The 24,674-nt window shown below is 32.4% G+C and overlaps 1 protein-coding gene across 2 annotated transcripts; it reads left to right on the top strand.

Moving 5' to 3' along the window:
- Positions 1-5,280: 5,280 nt before the first annotated feature.
- Positions 5,281-24,674, top strand: LOC127698573 (uncharacterized). Of its 2 annotated transcripts, XM_052202083.1 has the most exons (10): positions 5,281-5,446; positions 7,292-7,384; positions 8,030-8,140; positions 9,357-9,493; positions 10,346-10,526; positions 12,086-12,166; positions 15,758-15,858; positions 16,868-16,888; positions 22,371-22,506; positions 22,639-24,674. In XM_052202083.1, the coding sequence occupies exons 1-10, from the start codon at positions 5,417-5,419 to the stop codon at positions 22,996-22,998; spliced, it is 1,251 nt and encodes a 416-aa protein (XP_052058043.1). In that variant the 5' UTR covers positions 5,281-5,416; the 3' UTR covers positions 22,999-24,674. The 2 variants fall into 2 exon arrangements, with proteins under 2 accessions (XP_052058043.1, XP_052058044.1); XM_052202084.1 differs by lacking the exon at positions 16,868-16,888.

The raw sequence follows: 24,674 nt of genomic DNA, 5'->3' as shown, positions 1-24,674 counted from the left end.
GGAAAGTTGTGAACTTTTTTCCGTAACTTTTGTACAAAACTATAATTGTTTAGGGTTGTTGTTTCGTGGCTTTATATATATATATATACATTATGAAAAAAATATATTTAGGAGAAGACTACCTAAGTTGTGATAATTTTTGTCTGTTCCTTTTTGCTAAACGTAAAAGCGACTACAATATGCTTAAATGAAAATAAAGCATATGGAGGGGTTAAACATGTTTGTGAGCGCTCAACCCACTTGACCTAACTCAAAGTACTCGCAATTACTGACAGCTAGTTCCAAAAGCCCAGTTTCAATATTAGATATACCATGTGTTTCCAGACTAACATCGTAATCATCAAACCTCCAAAAGTGTAAATACAATGTACGTCATAAACAATGAGGAAAATTTGGCCTTGTACAATGCCAAAATGTAAGTATCGACAGGATGTAGGACCATATGTAAGTATTGAAAATAAAATCAATATTAGCACCGATAAAAACACTATTTAGATATCTTACTACAATGTTATGAATTGATAACCTTTACGAATAAATATATTCAAAAGAATATTTATGTTACATGGATAGTATTGTAATTTACGAGTTCTATAAACAACATTAACTAGAAATCAGGATGTAATATCCATGTTGTAAAAAAAGATGTCTACAGAGACAGCTAAACTCTAAACCAATTCCTTAAATTTGTACATTTAAATGCACACTTTAAAAAAACTTTGTTAATTAGTATGTCTCTATATTAAATAAAATCAAAAGATGCCTTCGCGTCTTAACTATTTAATGCAAACGAGTTAAAATGTTATACTGGTTACAGAATTTGTTTCGATATGACTAATCATGGGAGTGTAAATGTAAAGATAGAGATAGAGATATCAGACTATATTTAGTAGACTGATACCTTCCGCATTTAAATTTATAACATTGTCTTTCTTAAAATAAACATATAATTTTAATGACATCCTCATTTAAAAGGGGGAAAATGCATACAGTTTAAAAATAATTTGGATAATACTAGATCTCTAAGCCGAACGAGTTGGTTTTTCCTTCGGTTAAGTTTATATCACACTGAATTTCACAAAAACGCACGTGGATATCCACAGATATTTCCATGCAAGGCCAGAAAATGACAAACCTGCTCCAGATTATCTTCAGATTATTGTCCGGTTATCAGTGAACGGAAGAATATTTCCTCTCTTCTTTTCATATGACATTACTTGAAAAACCCAAAGCCTCATATATCTTGTAACATGAACTAAACCGAAATGTAGTATTCAATGATATAGGGAGGGCAAACTGATTTTTTCAAACAAATACAAGAACATCTATACTATTTCCGCAGACCTAAGAAATCCATAAGTTTAATTTACCAACATTTAAAAAAACACAAACATAATATTAAATTTAAAAAATAAAACCACTTCAAACCGTCCAGAAACAACCAAGACAATCACAAACAACTTGAAGGTAAAATTTTCAAACTGTCTTTGATTAAACAACTACTGACAGCGTATCCCATAGGTCCAAATGACAATATCATGGGCCAAGGGAACAGATCTAAAACTTCCTCTATTGATTTCATGACTATTTTTGATAAAAGACAACGAAATCATAGGTCTCATGGCAATCGCGTTAATCGCAATCAACGAAACAAACATCGTTCTTATTTACACTTGATGATCTTTTATCTATATTTAAAAACAATGATAGACATAAATTATTATGCAAACTGGGTCAAATGCCAATAAGTTAGAAACATAATATTTATAACGAATGTGATGCAATATCGTTTTTCAGTCCAAAATATGAGTGTACACGTATTATTAAAGCTTTTTGTCGCCATAGACTGTTCCGTCGAATTGACAAACCTGAAGATCATAAAAATAAAATACATTAATAGAGGTTATACTTTTATTAATTTGTCTAGCATTTTTAATGACTCTATCGTTCAAAACTTTATATCTTCGTATTGTGATAACATAGAGCCACCTATAATTTCTTATTCGTATAAAATAACCAGAAGAATTTTAATATTTAACTATACTTCAGTTACATCAGACGTCAGTATAGAAAATAATGCTCCTTCAACATACGACTGTGAAACATCGAAGTTTAGATATGAACCCTATGGCCATATAATTACAGGGGACCTCGACATCCTTCAAGACCGAGAGGTTTAAAACTTTCTGAAAAAAAGGACCAAAATATCGTCCACCGTCGAAAATAAATTTGAAAGAGTGTCGTCAGGTCATTGAAGATGCTCTTTCATCCTATTGTAAAAATTGGTGTAAACGGGAGAAATCTGACAAAAAGTCACTGGATTCCTATTTGAATAAATGTCTTGATATTGTTGATATTCGCATCAAATTTCGAAAATAATTTTTACCTATTGTGTCTGTTTGTTTTGTTCACGCATCGTTGTCAATATAATGGAATTTGATGCGACTGTCATACAAGTGAGAGGTTTAGCTAGCTATAAAACCAGGTTCAATCCACCATTCTACATAAGAAAATGCCTGTACCAAGTCAGGAATATGACAGTTGTTATCCATTCGTTTGATGCGTTTGAGCTTTTGATTTTGCCATTTGATTAGGGACTTTCCTTTTTGAATTTTCCTCGGAGTTCAGTATTTTTGTGATTTTACTTTTTAGAAATAAATAAAAGAGTAAATTATACGCCCATTTCTAGGATTAAAAACAAAATTCAAGTACTCGCAAAGCGTTTTTTGTTCGTACCGGCCGACAGAGCAGCCAACAATGTCGTGGTGGTATGATGTAAATACTAAACGGAAGTCCTTAAGAATGAAATTATACGTTCAACTACATCCAAGGCTGTATGCTCAACAGAGAGTTAAATAGTACATAATGATGCCACTACCACAGCTCAGCTTAAAGGCCCCTCTGAACATTTGAAGGTCACACTATGTATTGGTTACCTAAACTGCACCAAAAAAAACCCGTAAATATCGTTTCATTTTGGCCTGTAGTAAATATTCTACTACTTATCTTTCAGTGATTTTAACGAGTTCCTTAACTACTTAGAACTTGTCATTAACTATGTAATAACACATAAGAAAATAGTGGAATTAACTATTTTTGGAGTGTAAAATATTCTTTGTATGTTTTAGATGAATTAAGTGCTTTTGATGGTCCTTTTGATTCGGTTGACAGTATTGACTTTTCCACTCTTTATACTACATTTCCACACAATCCTATCAAGCAAAAGTTTTCCTATTTAATTAAATGGTCGTTTAATAAATCTGATTGCAAATTTATTTGCTGCAACTCATGTAAATATAAATAAGAAGATGTGATATGAGTGCCAATGAGACAACTATCCATCCAAGTCACAATGTGTAAAACAGGAAAACCAACGGTCTAATCTATATAAAAAACGAGAAACGAGAAACACTTATGAACCACACCAACAAACGACAACCACTGAACAACAGGCTCCTGACTTAGGACAGCCCTTTTCTCTAAAGAGAAAGGTAAATATGCTAGATATCCTTACTGGAGGTGTGATGACATGATTAAAGCTGTAAATTTTCTCCTCGACAACATTTATGTACTTTTCGGCATTAACGTTTATCGACAGGTTGTAGGTATTCCTATGGGCACCAATTGTGTCCCTTTAATAGCAGACTTGTTCCTGTACTTTTATGAATCATAGTTTATGGCCAAACTCAATAAAGACCTGCCTTAATTCGATTTAATTAATAAATTAAACAACACTTACCGTTATCTTGATGATATTTTTTCGTTAAATAATCAAGAATTCTCTAAATATACTGCCGGAATTTATCCAAAAGAACTTACTTTAAATAAATCAAATATTAACAGCAATAACTGTCCTTTCTAGATTTAGATATTTCAGTTTTACACGGGAAACTCTACACAAAAATTTACGATAAAAGGGACGATTTTTCTTTCTCTATTGGTAATTTTCCTTTTTTGGACGATGATGTTCATTTGACACAGTCTTACGGTGTTTATATATCCCAACTCGTGACGTTTTGGATTTCAATGAGCGTAATCCATGAATTACTGGCAAATCATTACGTCTGGGATTTCGTGACCACAAATTACTTAAAACCTTTACTAAATTCTTCCATAGATTCAAAATTTGGTTTGCAAGTTTGGCTGTTCCTGTAGAAAACTTAAGCACATCCTAATTTTTACGGGAATGATGTTTACCGATCCCGGAAATTTAGATAAGATCCGGGTGAACTTATCAATCATCCTAAAAGGTTACCAAATCAACACTGTAATTAGATAGATATAAATAATTGATTTTGTTATCAGTAAATTAAAACCATACTAAATATTATTGTTATACACCTATACACATTCACGGTACTACAATCTGTCGATACCTATATTTTGACATTGCTCAAGGTCATGTTTTTCTCTGACTTTTAATGACGTCTAAAATTACACTAAATCCAATGGATTTTGGGTGTGTACTGATTGATACTTTAGTCTTAGATACATGATTTTTTATTAGTTGTTATTGGCTTTGAACTAGCTGTCAGTAACTGCGAGTACTCTCAGATCTTTACTTAGTGTCTTTTTGTAGTTCAGTGGTTGTCGTTGGTTCATGTTTGTTTTTCTTAAATTGTTTTCTCAATTGAATGGTTTCATTTTTTTCATATCGGGGCCTTTTATATCCGACTATACGGTATGGGTTTTTCTCATTGCTGAGGGCCGTACGGTTGCCTATAATTGTTTAGATCCACTTCATTTGAACTTTGGTGGATAGTTGTCTCATTGGCAATCATACCACATCTCCCCATTTTCATATTTATACATCAATTTTTACTAAATTTTTCGTTAATAACTCATCTTATTCTACAAATGTTAAGGTTTTAATGCGCACAGAAAACGGCAGTAGTATCCCTAGACTTTGTCTTAGTCAGTAGCATGCATGGAATAAATCATTAAAGATTTGTTTACCTTTTACACGATAATTAAACACCCGGTACAAAATACCATGTAACAATGAATAGTAAATGAATATTATGGTCTTGTATTTCTCAAGTGTATTCGTAAATATCTTCCTGGGATTCTTTAAGTGTTGTAAAATCTTTACTTACCGTGATAAACAGTGGTAATATTTATTTAATTATTTAAAACGTTTTTCTTTCTTGACCCGAGCATAACTACTTCCAAAATTAAAACACTATTATGGAATTAAAGATAACCCTCTTTTTGTTCCGGAGTTGTGACTTTATTCATTAAAACCATTCAACTTTATTATCCATTATAGTGAAAGGGAATTTAAAAGTATTTCAACCATTATGTAAGATTATTGTCGAAAAAAGAAAGGAAATTGACTGGATTTATGAGATAAAGAGTTATTCCTTGAGCGATCTAACAATTTTAATTTAAACTTGTATAAAGTTAAGGATTAAAAATGAACAAATACGTGGTGGGGACTAGCAAGGTAAGAGCAGATTTTATTTATGTTATGGTTGACTTTGACATTTTAATTTTTAACCCCTTTACTTACTTCTTGCAACGACTTTTGCTTAAAGTTCCACACCTTGATATTCTGTCAATTATTATTCGTACCAAAATAACGCGCTAGTGATATCTATTTTGCAATGAACAATGATACAAACAAAAATGAATGATTGAATTCATCTCTTTACATTATATATTTTACCCAACTGTCATACCATACGAAAATTTCAAGCATTTTGTTCTTCATTTTGGATTGAAGTCTTAGTGTTGTTGTCCGTTAAATGCAGGAATAACTTGTTCATACTCAGTTCAATTTAAAATTTGTGAAAAGTTGATGCCGCTTGTCCATCTTTTGAATATCCCTAGAGGTCTAGTTCTGTTGATTTGTACTGTTATGTTGCTGTTACATTCCCATTTAAACCTATAACCTATTATCTTTTTGAAGTTTTTATTCTAGTAAGCGCAGCGCAGCAGTTGTTTATAGAGCCCGTAAATATATATATGATTCATGTAAACTTTGCATAAAATTATCCTGAAAGGTTATCAATTAAACACTGTAAAAAACATTGTTTTTATCTGGACTTACCTTGATTTTGTTAATTCAAATATGACTATAAATGTATCCTAAATAGTTATGAACACTTACAGTCCTGCATCATATCCATACTTGTATTTTGGCATTATTTTCTGAGACTGTATAGCGTTTTACACTAATTTCATTGGATGTGTACTGATTGATATTTAAGCCTGCGAAAGGTGACTAAAGATTTTATTCATTAGTTGTAATTGGACATCACTGTCCCAGGTTATACGGAGGATTTGGCGCAATCATCTTTAACCCCGCCACGTTCTGTATGTGTCTGTCCCAAGCCTGAAGAGCCTGTTATTCAGAGGTTGTCGTTTGTTGCTGTATATCATATTACTTAAGTAGTTTTTCGTTTATTGTTTTGCACATAACTCAGGCCGTTAGTTTTCTCGTTTGAATTGTTTTACATTTGTCATTTTGGGCCTTTTATAGCTTACTATTCGGTATGGGTTTTGCTCATTGTTGAAGGCCATACGGTGACCTTTAGTTGTTAACTTCTATGTCATTTTGTCAAAGCACATCTTTAACTGCGATTACTCATCGATCGGTACTTTGTGTCTTGAGTCTTTTTGATAGTTTTTTTACTGATTTGTGCCGATCTGATGAGTCGAGCTTTTTTCAACACAGTTTGTTCCAATATTGTGCTGTTATACCACTGTCCGGTTTTGGGAGGGTTAACCTCTCGCAGTCATGTTAACCTATGATAGTTACTTAGATCTGCTTCATTTGGACTCTGTTAGGTAGTTGTCTCATTTTTTATAAATTAACCCCTCCACAACCTGTATGGGTCTGACGAAAGTCTGGATCATACATGTCAGTAGATGTCTTTGTGCTTATCTATTATATGTATTTTTTTTATTTCGTACACAAATCAGGCAATTGGGTGGTAACACCGGGTCAAAGTTATTAATAAACCATGCATTATACAAATAAGGCGATGTGGCATGATTGCCAATGAAACAACTCTCCACCAGAGTCTAAAATGATGGGGATGTAAGTAACTAATATGTCGCCATACAACAATAAGCAAAACCAAAACCGCATAGTCAGCTATAAAAGGCTCCAGCATGATTAAATGTTAAACAACGGCCTGATTTATGACAAAACAATAAATGAAAAACAAATATGACAGACAGCAAGCATCGTTCGCTAAATATAACTTTGACGACTTACACCTCTCCTTGAACGATATTGATAACCATAAGTATTTACTTTATGGATTTTTTTTTCTCACAACAGAATCCAGCTCGAATTAGACAAAGAAGGGCCATCCAGATGGCACCTATGGAAAGACTTCAACAGAAGAAAAAAGTCTCCTTTAAAATGAAAGAGGTATATGTATGTTAATAAAACGTTTTTCCGCGCATGAACCTTCATCATAATCGACAAAATTCAAGACAAGAAAACCTGATTCGTTAGAAATTAACAAAATTCCCGTAACTGAAAGAAGAGCCACTTTTTGGACCCTGAAAGCGCAAAATGAGTAAGATTATTCAATTCTTTCAATTCATGTTATTTTCACGATAATTGAATGGATAATATTTTGGTCAGTGTGTGCACAATAGTAGTTACAGTAATAGTAGTTGGTGCATATCTTAAGTATGATCAACACCTTATTGTGTCAAAAATATTTTTTCAATAAGACTGTTGCTTATAATTATTATAAAAAGAAAAATCTGAAAATGGTGTTTTTTAATTGGCGGATATTGCCGTGTTCTTGAAATGCATATATTTTTAAGGCCAAAATTAAAAAAAATATTACTGATTTGATATATTAATTTTCATATGCAAGTAGCCAAAAGAAAAACAAAAATCAACAACGCGGCCTTGATGTACAATCTCCTTTTAATAGACTGGTCCAATATAAATAATGTTCACAAAACCTTTTTCAATTAAAATAAGTTATCAACAATGTTTAATAAAAATATTGTTAATACTTATACCCTTTATTAACTATTAGTATATTTATTTTCATAGTCCGCTATGGAAGATATCCATGTTGTTGAAGAATGCCGCGAAATGTTCAGAAAGGAAATATATGTTCTTGGACAGGAGATTCTAAAATTCAGAGAAAGCTGTGAAAAAGAGGTAATTTTAAGTTTTCTTTATTCCAATTCAATTGTAAAATTCATTTGAACAAGTCTCTGAAAACCAGCTGAAAACATTCTATTTGGGTCGACTCGTCCTATTAGAGAAATTCGTAATAAATGCAGATTTTTTTTTTTCATTCAATATAATTATTACCTGCACGTTTTTATAAAAAAAATGTATGTCCAAATCAAGTGTTCTTATTATAATGAGTTGTTTTACATAGTTTTGTAAGTAAGGTAGGATGGGATATCTAAACCAGAAATTATCAGACTGGAAATGTAGTTTCTTTTATGTACCTTTTGTTAGTGCACTGGTCGAGATAAACTTGGGAGAATTGAGATTAAAAAAAAAAAAAGTTTAACATTGCCATATGCTCGTGTGCTTGTCCCAAGGCAGGAACCTTGTCGGCGAATCTCTCGTGTCATATCTTACTGTTTTTGTTATTTCTAGAATTTGGTGCTTTAACAGACCTTGTATAGTTTCTGTTTATTTTATTCACAACTCTAGACTCGGGATTATTTATCGCTTGATATACTGCATAGAAACCAGTCTATTGTTGAATAAAAAAAAAGATGATGTGGTATGATTGCCAATGAGACAACTCTCCACAAGAGACCAAATGACACAGAAATTAACAACTATAGGTCACCGTACGGCCTTCAACAATGAGCAAAGCCCATACCGCATGGTCAGCTATAAAAGGCCGCGTAATGACAAATGTAAGACAATTCAAACGAGAAAACTAACGGCCTAATTTAGGTACAAAATAATGAACGAAAAACAAATATGTAACACAGCAACAAACGACAACCACTGAATTACAGGCTCCTGACTTGAGACAGGCACATACAGAATGTGGCGGGGTTAAACATGTTAGCGGGCGCCCAACCCTCCCCTAACCTTGGACAGTGGTGTAACAGTACAATATAAGAACAAACTATAAAAATAAGTTGAAAAAGGTTTTTTAACTCATCAGGTGGATACAAATAGATATCGTGACATCTAACAAAAACACAGAGTAGACGTGGACGGGTACTGTATGTTGCTCCTTGGACGTCTTTTGATAATATTTGTCATGTGGTCGCTGTCTCACTGACGTTTACTTTATCTATATTTCTCTAAAAACTATAAACATATTTTTGATACATTGCTATTTCATTGACGTAACCCTACACCTTCTTTTATTCATTTATAACATTCTGTGGTTTTGTAGCTGCAAAGATATAAAATAAGAATACACAAAGAATTGCATCAAAGCTTATCTGCTGCTGACATAGAGCAAGCAAGACAAGATACTACAGAATCACCTGTCAAGGCACCAGATATCGAAACAAAAGAACAGATGAACGAGTAAGACCGACTGATTTATAACTTGAGAAAAAGTATTAAAAGAAGAAAATTAAGCTTGAGTAACTTTTTTGGGGGGAAATAGATAAAAATATGCACTACGAAAATGATATTTTCTAATTTGAAACAATTCTGTGTTACGATATTATATTTTCTGCAATAAGGTCGGAACAGTTTCTCCTGAATTTATTTCTAACAAGGGCCATTTTTCAAAATGCCAATCAATCTTACGGTAATGGACATTTGAGCGATAAAAAGGACGTTTGAACAAAGTATAGGACATTTGAGCGCCGAAATTTTAGGATATTTGAGCGAAAATAAAAAATAAGCACAAGACATTTGAGCGTAAACAATTAAGAATAATGATGGAGTACCTCTTCCCTTCGCCAGTTATAATCTGTTACCCCTGCTCACTACGGGGAGGTGGAAGTAGGATTTCGAGCAGGATATAGTTAATAAAATTGTGGAGTTTATAATGCACAAAGTTTAAAACATCTTTTAATTGTAAAAAAACAAAGCACTGTCATAAAACTTAAAACTTGGCAATGGCATTATTTACAAGTCAGTTGGGGCTTGAAATTTATATCCTAGGCTTCTGACATAAAAACTCCTCGTTGTTTCCTGCTGGCAGTACCGCGAATGCAAGTCCAGGAAATTCTATTCATAAATTTCGTTTCAGTTTTTACTTACGCACAAAGTTTTATCTTCAGAATATTTTGAAATATTAATAACATCATTCCATAAGAACATTTTAATTCATGTTGATGTGAAGAATATGGATATTTTGAATATCAATTTAAAACTCATAAATGTATTGATGGAAATTAATACATTCTAATATGTTCTTTTTGTCAGAGTGATACATAAAGATCCAACGGCAGTGACAAAAATGTGGCACGACAAATTAAATAGCTTACAGGAAGACATGGACATTCTAGCAAAACGCCAAAGCCAGATAGATAGAGAGAACATGTTGGCAGACAAAGAAGAAAGTTTATCTGATAGAAAAACTGAATTAGAGAATTATGAAAAAGAGGTAAATACTTGTATCATTAGAACAAGATTAAATGTCTCTTTATTTGCACTTTAGCCACCACAACAGCACAAAATAAGAACAAAATATGAGAGTACTAGCAGTTATTGAAAACTTGTTCAACGCCAATAACAAATAATAAAAAATCATGTACCCAAGACAAAATATCAATCAGTACACAACTAATGGATTTAGTGTAAAGAGATCTTTACCTTTATTCACGATAAATACAAGTTAGAAAATAAAAAGGGGGTTGGTTGGTGGTGGGTGGCCGTTGTTAGCCATGGACAATTGTCTACCCAGTCTCAAATGTGGGAGAAATTATATGTGTGCCCCTAGTTTTTTAGCCAAAACTTAAAACTTTAGATATCATATTATATAAAATAAAATCCCTTAATTCTAGCTGGGACTACTGCAACCTTTTTTAATTTTCAAAATGTTCTCCTTCCATTACTTTTTATCCCCCACAATTAATAGCATCATGTTGTGAATTCAAGGAAGCGCTGAGAATCGATAGTAAAGTTTCTGTGGAAAACGGGAAAACACGATGGAACAAATGAATTCCAAGATAACTGTTAATGGATTGATTTAATACAGGCAATATCCATAAGGTTCTGGTGGAATGCAATTGCAGGTGTTGAAAACCTCTTTTTTCAGAAATTTATGTCATATCCCGCGTGTAACTTGACAGAATGAACCTCCATGGAACCTCCATATTTAAAAAATAAAATCTGCATGTTTTGGTGCTCACTGTCAACGCAAAGTCATGTGGATAATCTATCTTGTAGTTGGTCCTTAGCTAGGCGTGAGCTCGTAATTTTACAAAGATTTGTTGTCGGTTTCTTTCACATATAGAAGTTAGACATTTCCTCAATCACATGCTTTGGAGGTAATGTCACTCTTCAGACCACAAATGATTGCATTTCTATATCCATTACTACCTAACAGACGCCTTTAAAATATAATGTTTGTTAGAACTGTTTTACCTCCGATCACTGCACGGTATTCTCCAACAGTTACAAGTAAATTGTAAAAAAAGGCGAAAGATATCAAAGGGACATTCAAACTCATAAGTCGAAAATAAACTGAAAACACCATTGAAAAAAATATGAAAAAAAAAAAAAAAAAAAAAAATAAAAACTGGGGTGATCTCAGGAGCGGAAGGTTAGCAGATCTTGCTCCACATGTGGCACACGTCGTGTTGCTCGTGTAATAACAAACCCATTGATAAGTCTAATTTGGTTGGTCACATTCGGGAAAAGGGAAGACGGGATTGTGGTTACGACGATTGGAACATATTCGTCGCCATCTGTGAAACATATATTCTATAACGGTCAACCAACTAGTGATGGCGTCCTTATTTTTTTCGAAGGGATGATTTCAAGTTCACCACTTGGAAATCTTGGTTTAATAGCTTACTTGTGAGCAGCAACTCTTTATCAAGGAAATCATGATAGGAAACGCAAGACCTGGAATTTTGTATCAACTGGGAGATGTAAACTGATCACTGGATCGTTATCTTGCATTAGTTCATTCTGTTTTCTATAAAATTTCTTTTAAAGATGGAGGAAATTGAGTCTGGCTTAGATAGAAGACAAGAAATGTGCCAAAAGAGACAGAAAGATCTACTATCGCTAGAAGAGGTATGTTTTGTAACTGGTTTCAAATACAACAGACAAGCTATATGATATAGATGGGGCTTTGGAGTCAAAAGTCTTAATATGTTTAGGTAGATACAAGGGTGAATAGTAAGATCCCGGTACATGGTACAAAAATGTTGTTATTGTGCATTTACATATTACGTAAATTATTCTAAAGAAAGAAACCGATAAAGTATCTTATATGTGCCTGTAGATTTATTTTTAATTACACAAACAATTACTTGGATTTTGAAGCGTTAGTGTTATAAACTTTCGTTTAAAGGTTTTCAACTTTAGAGTTGTCTTTTCTGGAAGCAGTGCCATGGAATTTAAACAATAAATCAGGGATGGGCACGAGTTCTGTCAAAAGCATCGTTTAAAGCACTAAAGTTAGAAGTCAGAATTGCATTTAATCGTTATCAGTTTGTGGAATGTATTAACACACAGGCGACATCTGTCTGGACGAAAGACTTTGCCAGCAATACTAAAAAGTTCTTCAGCTGGTGCAGAAGAGGCAGGTATTGCAAGCAATCTTTTAGCCATAAATTCTAGTATTCATTTGGATACTTTTTTCATAAGATTCTTAAAACCTTATGGGTAATCTTCAATACCATCAAGTACTGATTGAATTCATGTCATGCAATGCATGATCACCAGACAAGTGGTAAATTCTCTTTTTTCGGTGTCATGAAACTAAAAATTGTACTAGCTTGAGAGTCTGTTCTAGAATTCTTTTGTGGTGCGAAATCATCAATGTCACGTGATTCTGCATGTATTGATGATATTTGGTATTATTCGTGTGTTTCATTGTCCTATATGTTCTCCCATTTATTTGTATTGTAGTCCTGTCATGTGATGTTGTCGTTTTGGTGTTGTGTTTGTCGTTGCCATTAAAGCGGGAGGTTTGGCATGCCACAAAACCAGGTTCAACCCACCATTTGTTTCTTAAAATGTCCTGTACCAAGTCAGGAAAATGACCATTGTTATATTATAGTTCGTTTCTGTGTGTGTTACATTTTAAATGTTGTGTTTTTGTTGTGTCGTTGTTCTCCTCTTATATTTGATGCGTTTCCCTCAGTTTTAGTTTGTAACCCGGATTTGTTTTTATTTCTATCGATTTATGAGTTTCGAACAGCGGTATACTACTGTTGCCTTTGTGTAGCATTGAAAGGCAATTTGTTAGCCCTCACCATTTCTTCTGAAGTGTTGCACCATCTCAACTTGATTGTTGGGTCTAAAATTGCAGCCAATAAGAAACTCATCTGACATGAAAATATCAAGACATTTCTCTAACGATGATTTCAAAGTTTGAACCATTGTGTTGTTGTATGTTACATATAATTCATGTATCTGATGCTTTAATCCATCAATATTGGAATAACTAAGCTGGCTGACACTGACATCTTTCTGGACTATGAGTGTTGCGTCTTCAAATGGTTTAAGAATAGAGCGAAGTTCCTTCAAAATTTTCTCTCATAGGAGTCAACTGAGCTGATGCCCCAGTTTTTACTAGTTTTTCCTCGGATACTGATAAAAAAGGCCTTATCATAATAGTTTGTGAGTTCCAACGAGTTGATTTATCAGATTAAAGTCTTTTCTCATTTTCACTGATATCTGAGGCATAAACAGATTTTCTTACACATTTATCGTTATTTCCAGCTTTTGAAATTTTAAACCATTACCATTCTCTTTCAAACCATCTTTACAACTAATTGTAATGTATGGGCATAGCAGTTGTCAAGTGTAGGGAACTCGTCATCTGGTAATTCAACATTAAAATCATCATTTTCAGACTCGCTATCAGATTTATCACCACTCTCATTTTCAGATTTTCCATCAACCAATTTGCCAGGTAGGAAAAAAATTAAATGCCTTTTTCATATTGACAGCAAAATCAGTTATTACATTTCTGACTTTTTCTGATATATCGTACATCGCAAGAGTTTCTTCATACTCTTGGCGAATTTTGTCTGCTGTATGTCCCCTTTTAACTTGCTTGAATGAAATCATGACAGATTCTAGTTTCCAATTTTAAAAGAAGAGTCCAGTCATTCCAAGAAAGCCACGTATTTGGCGATTAGACCACAAATCAAGAGTTATGCATATATGTTCAATAGAATTCAATGTCCTTCTTTTATTGCTTTCAACCTGTAAATAAACTGTTTTCAAATGGTTTTTTGATAATTGTTTTCTACACGGAAGCTCACACCTAGGAAATATTGACAAAACTCCTGAAAAATTGGTTTTCCACAAGAGAGAGTGATGATCTTGTCCCTACTTTTACGTGTTGTAATATCTTATCTTATCTTATCTGTTGTTTTGTTTTGTTGTTTATTTGACTCATTGTTGGCAGATTTATTGAAATATAGCTCATTCCGTTGTTTTCTCTAAAAAATAAACAAATAAGCTTGAAAAATTTGTCCAGATAACGTTACAGTTTTTAAACATGTAAATTAAATGCATTGATTTATCTTTTTGTTTGGATAATCTCCTTAATTACAGGTTATAAGCAACGGTTAATCAATGGAAAGGTATATACTATTTAGAATATAGCAAAGTGCTCTCAACCAATGAAATTGTAGGATTTGATGTCTCTTAATTGAAAAGAATGAATGTAAATCATGTTCTTAGTAAGGGTTTATCCTATTATTTGGGTCTAGCCGATTTATCAAATTGAAAGGATTTATCACAGTGATTGAAACTGACTAAAAGTTGAATTGTGAAACAAACAAACAAAAATCAAAATAAGTTGAAGTTTACTGGTGCAGTAAAGTTTGTACCTTTAATGTTATCAAATATTATCAAAGCAATGCTAACAAAAGAAAAAAAAGTTTTAAAATAAAAAAAATATTACCTAAATCTTTAGCTTCCCTTCAAAATTGATACCGTTTATGTTATTATATGTGTCGCATTTCCTTCAGAAATTATCACATTTTTATGTGCGAAAGGGACAAAGTTCCTTACAAACGTTTACAAAATATAATCGCTATCATCATTTTATGTGACATTCTTTTTTTATCAAGTATATTTAAAACTCGTCGTCCATTCAGATTACCTGAATTTCCCTTCACAAAGTTTTATAGTACACACTTTTGTGTGGAGAAATTAACTACATGGATTACCACAATGATATAAGATTACGTTCTGCTGTGATACAGGTATTAGGAACAATATCATTTTGTTTAAAAAAAAGTATATGATAGTATTTTGTCTTTTAATAACAAAATTATTTTTATATATCATGTCATTAAAATTCTTGCTATTAGTTTGAAGATGAAGTTTTCCGAATTTAATTATAGTAAGTATATACAAGCAATCATTTTGGAGAATTTATTGATTGTACAGGTATTGTTAAATTAATTATTTTTAGAGATAGTTTCATAACCACTCTTAAGCCAATGTCAGTGTATAGGGTAGATGCCAAGAATACGACTTAGAATACAAGAAAGTTCGTCGAACAGACAGTTTGACAAACCTTTATTCATGTACCATCTCCCGACTTTCGTAGGGCTTTGACATAACGAGCCTAAGACTACAAAGCGCATAGTTGTACTATGAGAAAAATGGCAAGAGTATTCATTCTTATTATTCTAGGAATTGGATAGATTAAAGCAAGAATTAGAAAAGAAAAAAGAAAGCCTTGACCTACTTGGCGTCGACTCTAGTGAACTAAAAAATCGAGATAGGCGAAATTGGTAAGTGTCAATAAATAAATTACAAATGTAGGATGGGTGTAAATTAACTCTTCATAGACACCAAAATTACGTGCGTTTCGTCTATATAAAACCCATCAGTGACGCTTGAACAAAAAAAGTTAGAGAGGTCAAATAAAGTATGAAGTTGAAATGCCTAAAGGACCCCAAATTCCGAAAGGTTTGGCCAAATACAGCTAAGATAATCTATTCCTGTGGTCAAAAATCCTTAGTATTTCCAAAAATCCTTAGTTTTCTAAACAGTTAATTTATAATTATGACCATATCAATGACAATTCATGTCAACACAGAAGTGCTGACTACTGAACTGGTGATACCATCGGGGAAAAAAGCACCAGCAGTGGCATCGACCCAGTTAATGTGAGCTAGCGTGAAGTTCGATTTAACTATTTTAGGTAATTGTTTTGATTATATAAATGATTTTGGTTTAGTTTAATATTGCTTTTGTTTGTTAAGGTTTTTTTTCTTCTGAATGTTTTTGCCTCGTTGTCAGATGTTTCGGAATACTACTGCAAATAATAAGAATATATAGCATCTCACTTGTGAACATAATAGATTGAAATGATAACTGAAAATATATCAAGGATAATATTGTATCTACAAAACAGGAAAAGATAATGATGCCAAAGAGAGGGTGAAAAATAAAAATAAAAGATTTTGCGACCCACACCACAAAATGTTTTTTAAAATTCAAACCTTTTATACAAACAAGCATACAGTTTTTTTTATTAGAGTGTGGGTGAAAACTGAAATGAAAATTTATCATCTAAAAAGAAAGTGTAACATATTATGCGATCTGTAAAAATCAGATTAAAATTAAATCTCCGCACTCGCTTATTTTTTAAAATTTGGTCGTTGACGAGATTTAATTTTAATTACATTGTGTAAATATATATATTTTCAAAGTTTTATTCTGCGCAGGCAATAGCATAACACAGATACTATACATGAGCATATGAATTTTAAACATAATTTATTTTACTCCTACAAGTTCTCCTGAAAGTCTTGAGCAGTAAGTATAAACTCCATCGTCTTGCATGCCTTCATTTTGACAAATGTTTGTATTAAAATTCTGTGTTGTTGCATGACTTTTAACTATCCTCTTTCTTTGACCGTAAGGGTTTATAACTTTATAGTTGTTAACCCTTTAATTATGTCATCCTTGTGTGTGTATTTCCATCGTTTATTTGTATTTACAGAATAGAATTTCCTTTTCTCGTCCTAAAAATTCCTTATTGGTATTGGTTTATAACAGTTAACACGTTTAAATATAAATTAATATTATTTCTAGAATCGACCATTATCATTGTATTAAACTTTCATACTTCCTGTTATTTATTGACACTGGAGTAAAACTATGCACTTATAGTTCTAGTTTGCATTTTTAAAGAAATATATTAGGGAAGATTTTTTGTTGTAATTAAATGCACCCCAACAAAAAATGTAAACGTTTCAATAAAACAAACATCTGTTTATTTCAAATTTCAATTTTTTTTTTATTAAAGTAACGTAATTCTCGATTTTTTCTGTATGTTTACCAATTAGTCTTTATAATTTTGGATAGTTAAATGCTTTATACCAAAAATAAAAAAATCATTTATATATAGACGATATTTAAAAAAAAATAAAACATATTAGATTCATTGATAGTTATTGCTTGCTTATCGCCCAGTGGCAAATATTTCATGCAAATTCGGGATGAGAACAAATTAACTAGTAGTGGTTAAACCCCTCTCTGTTTTTGCAAACAACAAAACACATAGTACAATTAATTGATTTATCAATAAGATTTACAGTTGTAGTTATCAATAAGATTTACAGTTGTATTTATCAATGATGCCATTTAATGTAATTCGATATCCTGCATTTATCATGCTTCCCATGAAATAAGGTTAAATTGTTGGAAGACTCTCCTCCATACTTATTGAAAGCTATCATTTTGTTTTAACCGTTATATCATCGGGTAAATTAGATACACCCAATCGAGCTAACGCCTAGGTAAGTAAGTGTCTATAATTTAAAGGGGCACTAGCTAAGAGATATATATATATAAAATCTAAAGTATGATTTATTTTTTGTTCAATCATTAATGAAAGTGAAATAGTGAAATAATAATTCGCTTTTAGCAGCCAGTATGGTTCAATTTTGTCAAATTAAGCTAAGAAACATTGATGATAAATTATTCACTTGCAAGTGAATAATTCGACCTCATTGAATCATGTGAACTTCAATTTAACCCCTTACCTAGAGATGGATAACGCATGCAGTGTGCGTGTTCGGTTATTTAAAGGAAAAGAATGTCAACATTGAAAGTGAAACAAAGGTAAATCATTTGATTGATTGATTCGATCCACTTATACAGGTAAAAACGATGATTAACAAATAATTTTAATCTATAATATGAAATTAAACAGACCAAGAAAAATCCAATTGCACGTCTTCGCTTTGTATTTATATCTATATTGATGTTTATATCGCTTTTATGACCATCGGAGGTATTCGGAGGTCAACTCGATAGTTAATTAGATGGCGTCAGGACTAAAATACATACGAAACGAAGCTACATATTATCGAGCCCATGCCCTGTAAATGATTTATTTTAGACTTTTTATAATTTGGATAAATGTTTTACATGGTTATAGATCAAATGTGAGAATTTGAGTCAAATCGGTGAACATGAATTTGACAGCTAATGTACTTTTAAATTCATAAAAGCGCTTCGGACGCATACAACTTCTAAAGTGTTATTTAATTTTCAACAAACTCTCTAGACATATAAGTAAGTTGTTCTTTAAATTGTTTCCTACAATTCAATAACAAATAAATTAATGAATACAAAAATTACAGAATCACCATGGGTGCATACATCGAACTTAAGGTAGCACAATACAAAAGCAACTAAATTTTATCAAAATTTTATTTTCAGCTGTTTTTGTTACTTCTTAATATTCCAAAACCACAGAAGAAAAATTCATTTACATATCTTGAACTGTTAATGAGTTTTAATGATAATTAGTTTTATAAACAAAATGCACGTGTCTGACTGATACAAGATAAAAACATGTGGGAAGTACTTTGTGGTTAATCAAGGAGGTTATATGACCTCCTTGGGTTAACCAATAGAATCATTTGATAGCTTTACGACCACTGACCAGCAATACAAATAACAGTTACGAAAAAGAGGTGGATTAGGGATTAATGGAAAAATGAAGATAATGAATTCCAAATAAAAATACATTTCATTAATGGAGCTGCCAGGAGAAAAAAAAACAAAGTAACAATTTGGAGATATAGAGGGAATCAAAATATAAATGTACAGAAATTAAACAAATGTAATTGTATAACAATTAATGTACTGGAATTTCTTGGGAGAGAATGTTTAGATGTGAATTCTTTTTAAAAGAAAATACAAATTAAATATTTCATTTTCAAACTGCAAAATTGAACAAAATCTACTTTGTGTAAAACACCATATTATCCTTGTATACAATTACAATTCTAAAAATCCCCCATAAGGATCCCGTAAACTGACCAACTGATCATTTTGTGTACACATGCATAACTTACTTTTTGTAACTATCAAAAAACAAAATATATTATGTTATGTACTAAATGAATAAAATCCATACTGAAAAAAAGTAAATGCAATGTGTAATTAAACTTCTGAGATCATTAGTAGTAAAGGTTTATCATGGTGGGCGGAGTTTTGACCATACCAGTAGCAACTGACTTACAACAAGGTCAATAATGATATAACATCTCCCGCCAGATCTGGTTTTTGATGCATAGGGTGTGCATTTTCTCTATATATTTAGAATTGCTGAAATTGAATGCTTTTTTACTGGTCAAAACCTAATTGATTTATGATTGAAGGCCAATCCTGAAATATCCCAATGGTACATGTGTGAATTATATTGAAGTTAATGGGGTACAAGTAGGAAAATCCTTATTTATTCAATTGTGACACATTCATTTTTGTCATGAAAATGTAGTTTTAAATGAATTTAGCTCCTAGATTGTTGCCCTTATATGTCTGATTTTCACACATGTTGTTCCTTGACCAGTTATCTTCAAAAGGGTGTCTCAGATTTCCAAAAACATCAATAGAACAAATATACCCAATTAAATTTAGTGATCTCTTATGAATTTAGGTTGCAAACTTCATTGAAGGTTTATGAGAGAATGAAATACAATAGGAAAAATCTGAGACACCCTTTTGGAGGTCAAACAGTGTTATACAAGAATCTATAAAATATTTTGGGATGCTATGAATAACAAAGAAGCTATTTTCATTCAAGTGTGGACATCTCAATATAGCAACTAATTACATAATAATTATATCAAATTGACGTTTTCACCATTTGAAAGATTAATCTTTCTTCTTTCTTTTGGTACCTCATTTATAAAATTTAAGCTGGATGAAAGAAATACATCAGTTTAAAGTTGTCTGATTGGGGGTGAACAAATCTTTGTATTGTGCTACCTTAATGGATTTATAGTAAAAGAAACACATTTTTGTGTCGAATACAATGAAGAATATGTAGTTTGCTTGCAATTAATATCATATGACGAAAATCGCAAAATTGCCGTACGTCCAGTCTCTTTATTGCTGCTGTAACATTGATCTTTGACCTAGTGACCTAACAATCCAAAGGGTTCTTTTTTTACCCAAAGGGTATTATCCACCAAAGAAATGATTTATGGCTCAAAAATATTATCTGAAACAAAACTTTCTGCTATTTATAGGTAAAGTGACCTTGATCTTTGACCTTTTGACCCGAAAATAAAAAGGGGTTTTGTTTTTTTTCCAAGGGGCATTATCATGCTAAGTGTGGTGGATGTTGGACATGCGGTTCAAAAGATATCACAAGGAAACCAAATTTGCCCTCAATTTCAGTTTATTAATTATTATACCAGTTGGTGATATTGAGCTTTGAACATGTGACCTCCAAATCAATAGGGGTCTTTGTCATGTCCTGTGGCTCAAAAAACTTTGTACGGAAACTTGAATGTTGACGTCCCGACGACATTCATCATATCATACGCACAGTTCGACAGCGTCGCAACTCGGCTAATAAATTTTTACCCCTAAATAACATCTGCATACATGTATTTAAGATTACTAGTTACAGAAATAGTATATATAAGTATTTACGAATAGCTTCGATTTCCAACAAGTATATGTGCAGTGAGATATAATGATCTCCTTGTAAGCAATATTTGCTCACATATCACAATAAAAAAACCCACTTTAGATATATATGGCTCTAATGCCATTCAGGAAAATTGAAAAGTATAAGGAATTGAAAACATTCTGTATGTGCCTGTTCCAAGTCAGGAGCCTGTAATCCAGTGTTATCGTTTGTTGTATATCATATTTGTTTTTCGTTTATAGTTTTGTACATAAATCAGCCGTTAGATTTCTCGTTCAAACTGTTTTACATTTTTCATTTCGAGCCTGTTATAGCCTACTATGCGGTTTTAATACAAGTGACTCCGTTCCACTATTGTATATACAAGGAACGCCGGTTTACTACTGTTAATAGAAGTGACCGTTCCACTACTGTATATACAAGGAACGACAGTTAACTACTGTTAATACAAGTGACTCCGTTTTACTACTGTCAATACAAGGAACTCCGTGTTACGTTACTACTGTTAATACAAGTGACTCCGTTCCACTACTGTTTATACAAGGAACGCCAGTTTACTACTGTTAATACAAGTGACTCCGTTCCACTACTGTATAAACAAGGAACGCCAGTTTACTACTGTTAATACAAGTGACTCCGTTCCACTACTGTATATACAAAGAACGTCGGTTTACTACTATAAATACAAGTGACTCCGGTTCACTACTGTATATACAAGGAACGCCGGTTTACTTCTGTTAATACAAGTAACTCCGTTCCACTACTGTATTTACAAGGAACGCTAGTTTACTACTGTAAATACAAGTGACTCCGGTCCACTACTGTATATACAACAGACGCCGGTTTACTACTCTTAATACAAGTGACTCCGGTCCACTACTGAATATACAAGGAACACCGGTTTACTACTCTTAATACAAGTTACTCCTTTCCACTACTGAATATACAAGGAACACCGGTTTACTACTCTTAATACAAGTGACTCCGGTCCACTACTGAATATACAAGGAACACCGGTTTACTACTGTAAATACAAGTTACTCCGGTATACATATGTATATACAACAGACGCCGGTTAACTATACTGTTAATACAAGCGACTCCGTTCCACTATTGTATATAAAAGGAACGCCTGTTTACTACTTATAATACAAGTGACTTCAGTATACTACTGCATATAGAAGTGACTCTGGTATACTACTGTGTATATATATATATATATATATCCAGTATACTTTTCTTTTTTATATATTCGCAGTGTAATACATAAAGAGTAAAATTCTCTTCTTCAGCAGTTGAAATTTTCTTTGTAAAAATTAATCAGTAGCTTTGTCTTTACAGGGAACACGTTCGAAATAATTTATTACAAAAGCAATCATTTCTCCAGAAAAAGGTGGACCAATACAGAACAGAATTAGCAACATTAAAAGCATCTTGTACAGCAAAGGATATTTCTATACAGAAACTTCAGTATCAGGTACAATATACAATTAAACTATTTCAACATATCTGGCTAGAGCTCAAAACTTAAAACCAAAACTTTGTGTGTTTTATATTTTATACATTACAGTGAAGACTGTTTTGATAAATTAAATTCTTATCTTTTCAGGTAACAGAACTCAAAGAAACTGTAGCAGAAAGGGATGCAAAAATAGAAAAACTAAATACGCAATTGAGTTTTATGATTGAAGAGTCTAATATCAAAGAAAAAAAAGCAAAATCGCTGCCGCGCCAGAACTCTTTTGCTAAAATGTTTAACAGACAAAAATCTTTTCAAACACAAAAGTCTATCGAAAATGAAGACAGGGACAAAGTTAGTAGTAGTTTGCCTAAAAATATAAGATCTACTAGGACATCAGTGAAACATCCAATGCGAAGAAGTATAGATGTTACTAATACCGCCAATGGATTCCAGATGGGGATAAAACCACCTTCAGCAGACGAAAGTAGAGCATGTATAGTCATGTGATTATACGTAAAAATTAACACTCAGGAACGAAGCAAAATAGATGGATGGATGGATGGTTATTTAAAGTCCTGCAATGAAGCAAATTGGCATTTGATATAGATTTGATATACATGTTTAATACAATAAGAAATTTGTGTTTTTGTGTACGAAAAAATCAGGGTTGATATACTGATTCCATTGTTGCATTTTGAAAATTATTTGATGTTGGTAGTGACAGAAACTAGTATTGGTCATCCGGAAGTATTGAGCGCTCTTGTACAATAAACCAAAAGTAACACTAAAGAAAGGGCTGCGCCATAAGCGCATGATACGCCCGTCGCCTTTTCAAAGAATAAAGTTCCATAACTCCTCAATGTCATATCAGAAATTTATAAAAAAAAACTAAAGGGAGGTTATTTTAATAGATATAAAACAGTCACCAAAGTTTCATGAAAACTGCTCAAAGCACTTTTGAGTTATTGTCCGAAAACTGGAAAAACTATGAATAAAATCCCATAACTCGGAATTGTAAAATCTAAAATTTATAAAAATCGAAAGGGACCTCACGTCAATAGATATAAACAATTCACCAATGTTTCATGCAAATTGGTTAAAGCGTTTTTGAGTTATTGTCCGACATTTTGACGACGGACGGACGGACAACGGTATACCGTAAACGGACGTATAACAAGGAAGGAAAGAATAACCAGAAAATTACATATTTCCATAACTGAAAATTTATCAAGTATTCATGCCAAATGCATAGTATGCCATGTAACAGTATACTGGTTATCGAACTGATACCAACGAGGACATGCAATCCGCAAACATTGGCCATGAACAAGTGGAGGTAGTAAAAATTTACGAGAACAGCGTAAACATTTTGTAAGCTCACTCTGCAATTCAATAGTCGTCAAATTTCCAGTATACTTTCTTGATTATTTAATGGCTGCGTAAGGGCAAGCATAAAAAATGTGTGTAATGCATGCATATTCAGGACGATAACATTTCATACACAAGAATTGCGGACAGCTCAGCTGGATGGCTTTATCAGCTACCAAACAGAGAACCGTAATCATTGAACATTTTTTAACGTTATTGTCTATGGGGAATTATGACCACTAGCTAAATAAACGAATACTATGTCTATTTTATAAATCTCATATAAAATTAATAAATTATAGAGATCTCACCAATTTTTTAGCTTTGAAATGGTGTAAAAAAAATCCACTTTATCTTGATATTTACTGGTGTCCCTATCATGTTGAACGTCGGGTTCTCTTTTGGTTGAGATATGTTAAATTACGAGGTATACATATTTTATAAAAATTCATATTAAATTCATTTTTTATTGTAAATCAAATTAACAAATTATACAGTATTGGCAAATAATTTTCCTATCAAATGGTATAAGAATCGTCATTTTAAAATAATGTTTACTGTTGTCCCTAAGCATTTGAAAGTGAAACTTCATTATTTATGAATACGATGTATATTCATTCAACTAAGATTGGCCGTATTCAAAGACAAATTGGTCTTGTTATTTAGTTGAATTCTCATTTTTATGATGTGAACTTCTTTTCTAATTACATCCATCATTTTAAATATCTAGTTAGGTTTTAAACAATATATTAATTTCTATTATACCAAAGAGTTCTTTAAACATCAAAATTTTAAAAGTAGTGTGGTTTTGTTGA

The sequence above is a fragment of the Mytilus californianus genome, unplaced genomic scaffold, assembly GCF_021869535.1.
Source record: "Mytilus californianus isolate M0D057914Y unplaced genomic scaffold, xbMytCali1.0.p SCAF_4, whole genome shotgun sequence".
Classification (NCBI taxonomy): domain Eukaryota; kingdom Metazoa; phylum Mollusca; class Bivalvia; order Mytilida; family Mytilidae; genus Mytilus; species Mytilus californianus.
This window is presented reverse-complemented; position numbering and strand designations above follow the sequence as displayed.

Excerpts from the sequence above, each read along its gene's own strand:
- LOC127698573 (XM_052202083.1), top strand. The coding sequence starts at position 5,417 with ATGAACAAATACGTGGTGGGGACTAGCAAG. Across the intron at positions 8,141-9,356 it reads GAGAAAGCTGTGAAAAAGAG|CTGCAAAGATATAAAATAAG; the intron begins GTAATTTTAAGT and ends GTGGTTTTGTAG. Across the intron at positions 15,859-16,867 it reads AATCGAGATAGGCGAAATTG|TTCTCCTGAAAGTCTTGAGC; the intron begins GTAAGTGTCAAT and ends TACTCCTACAAG.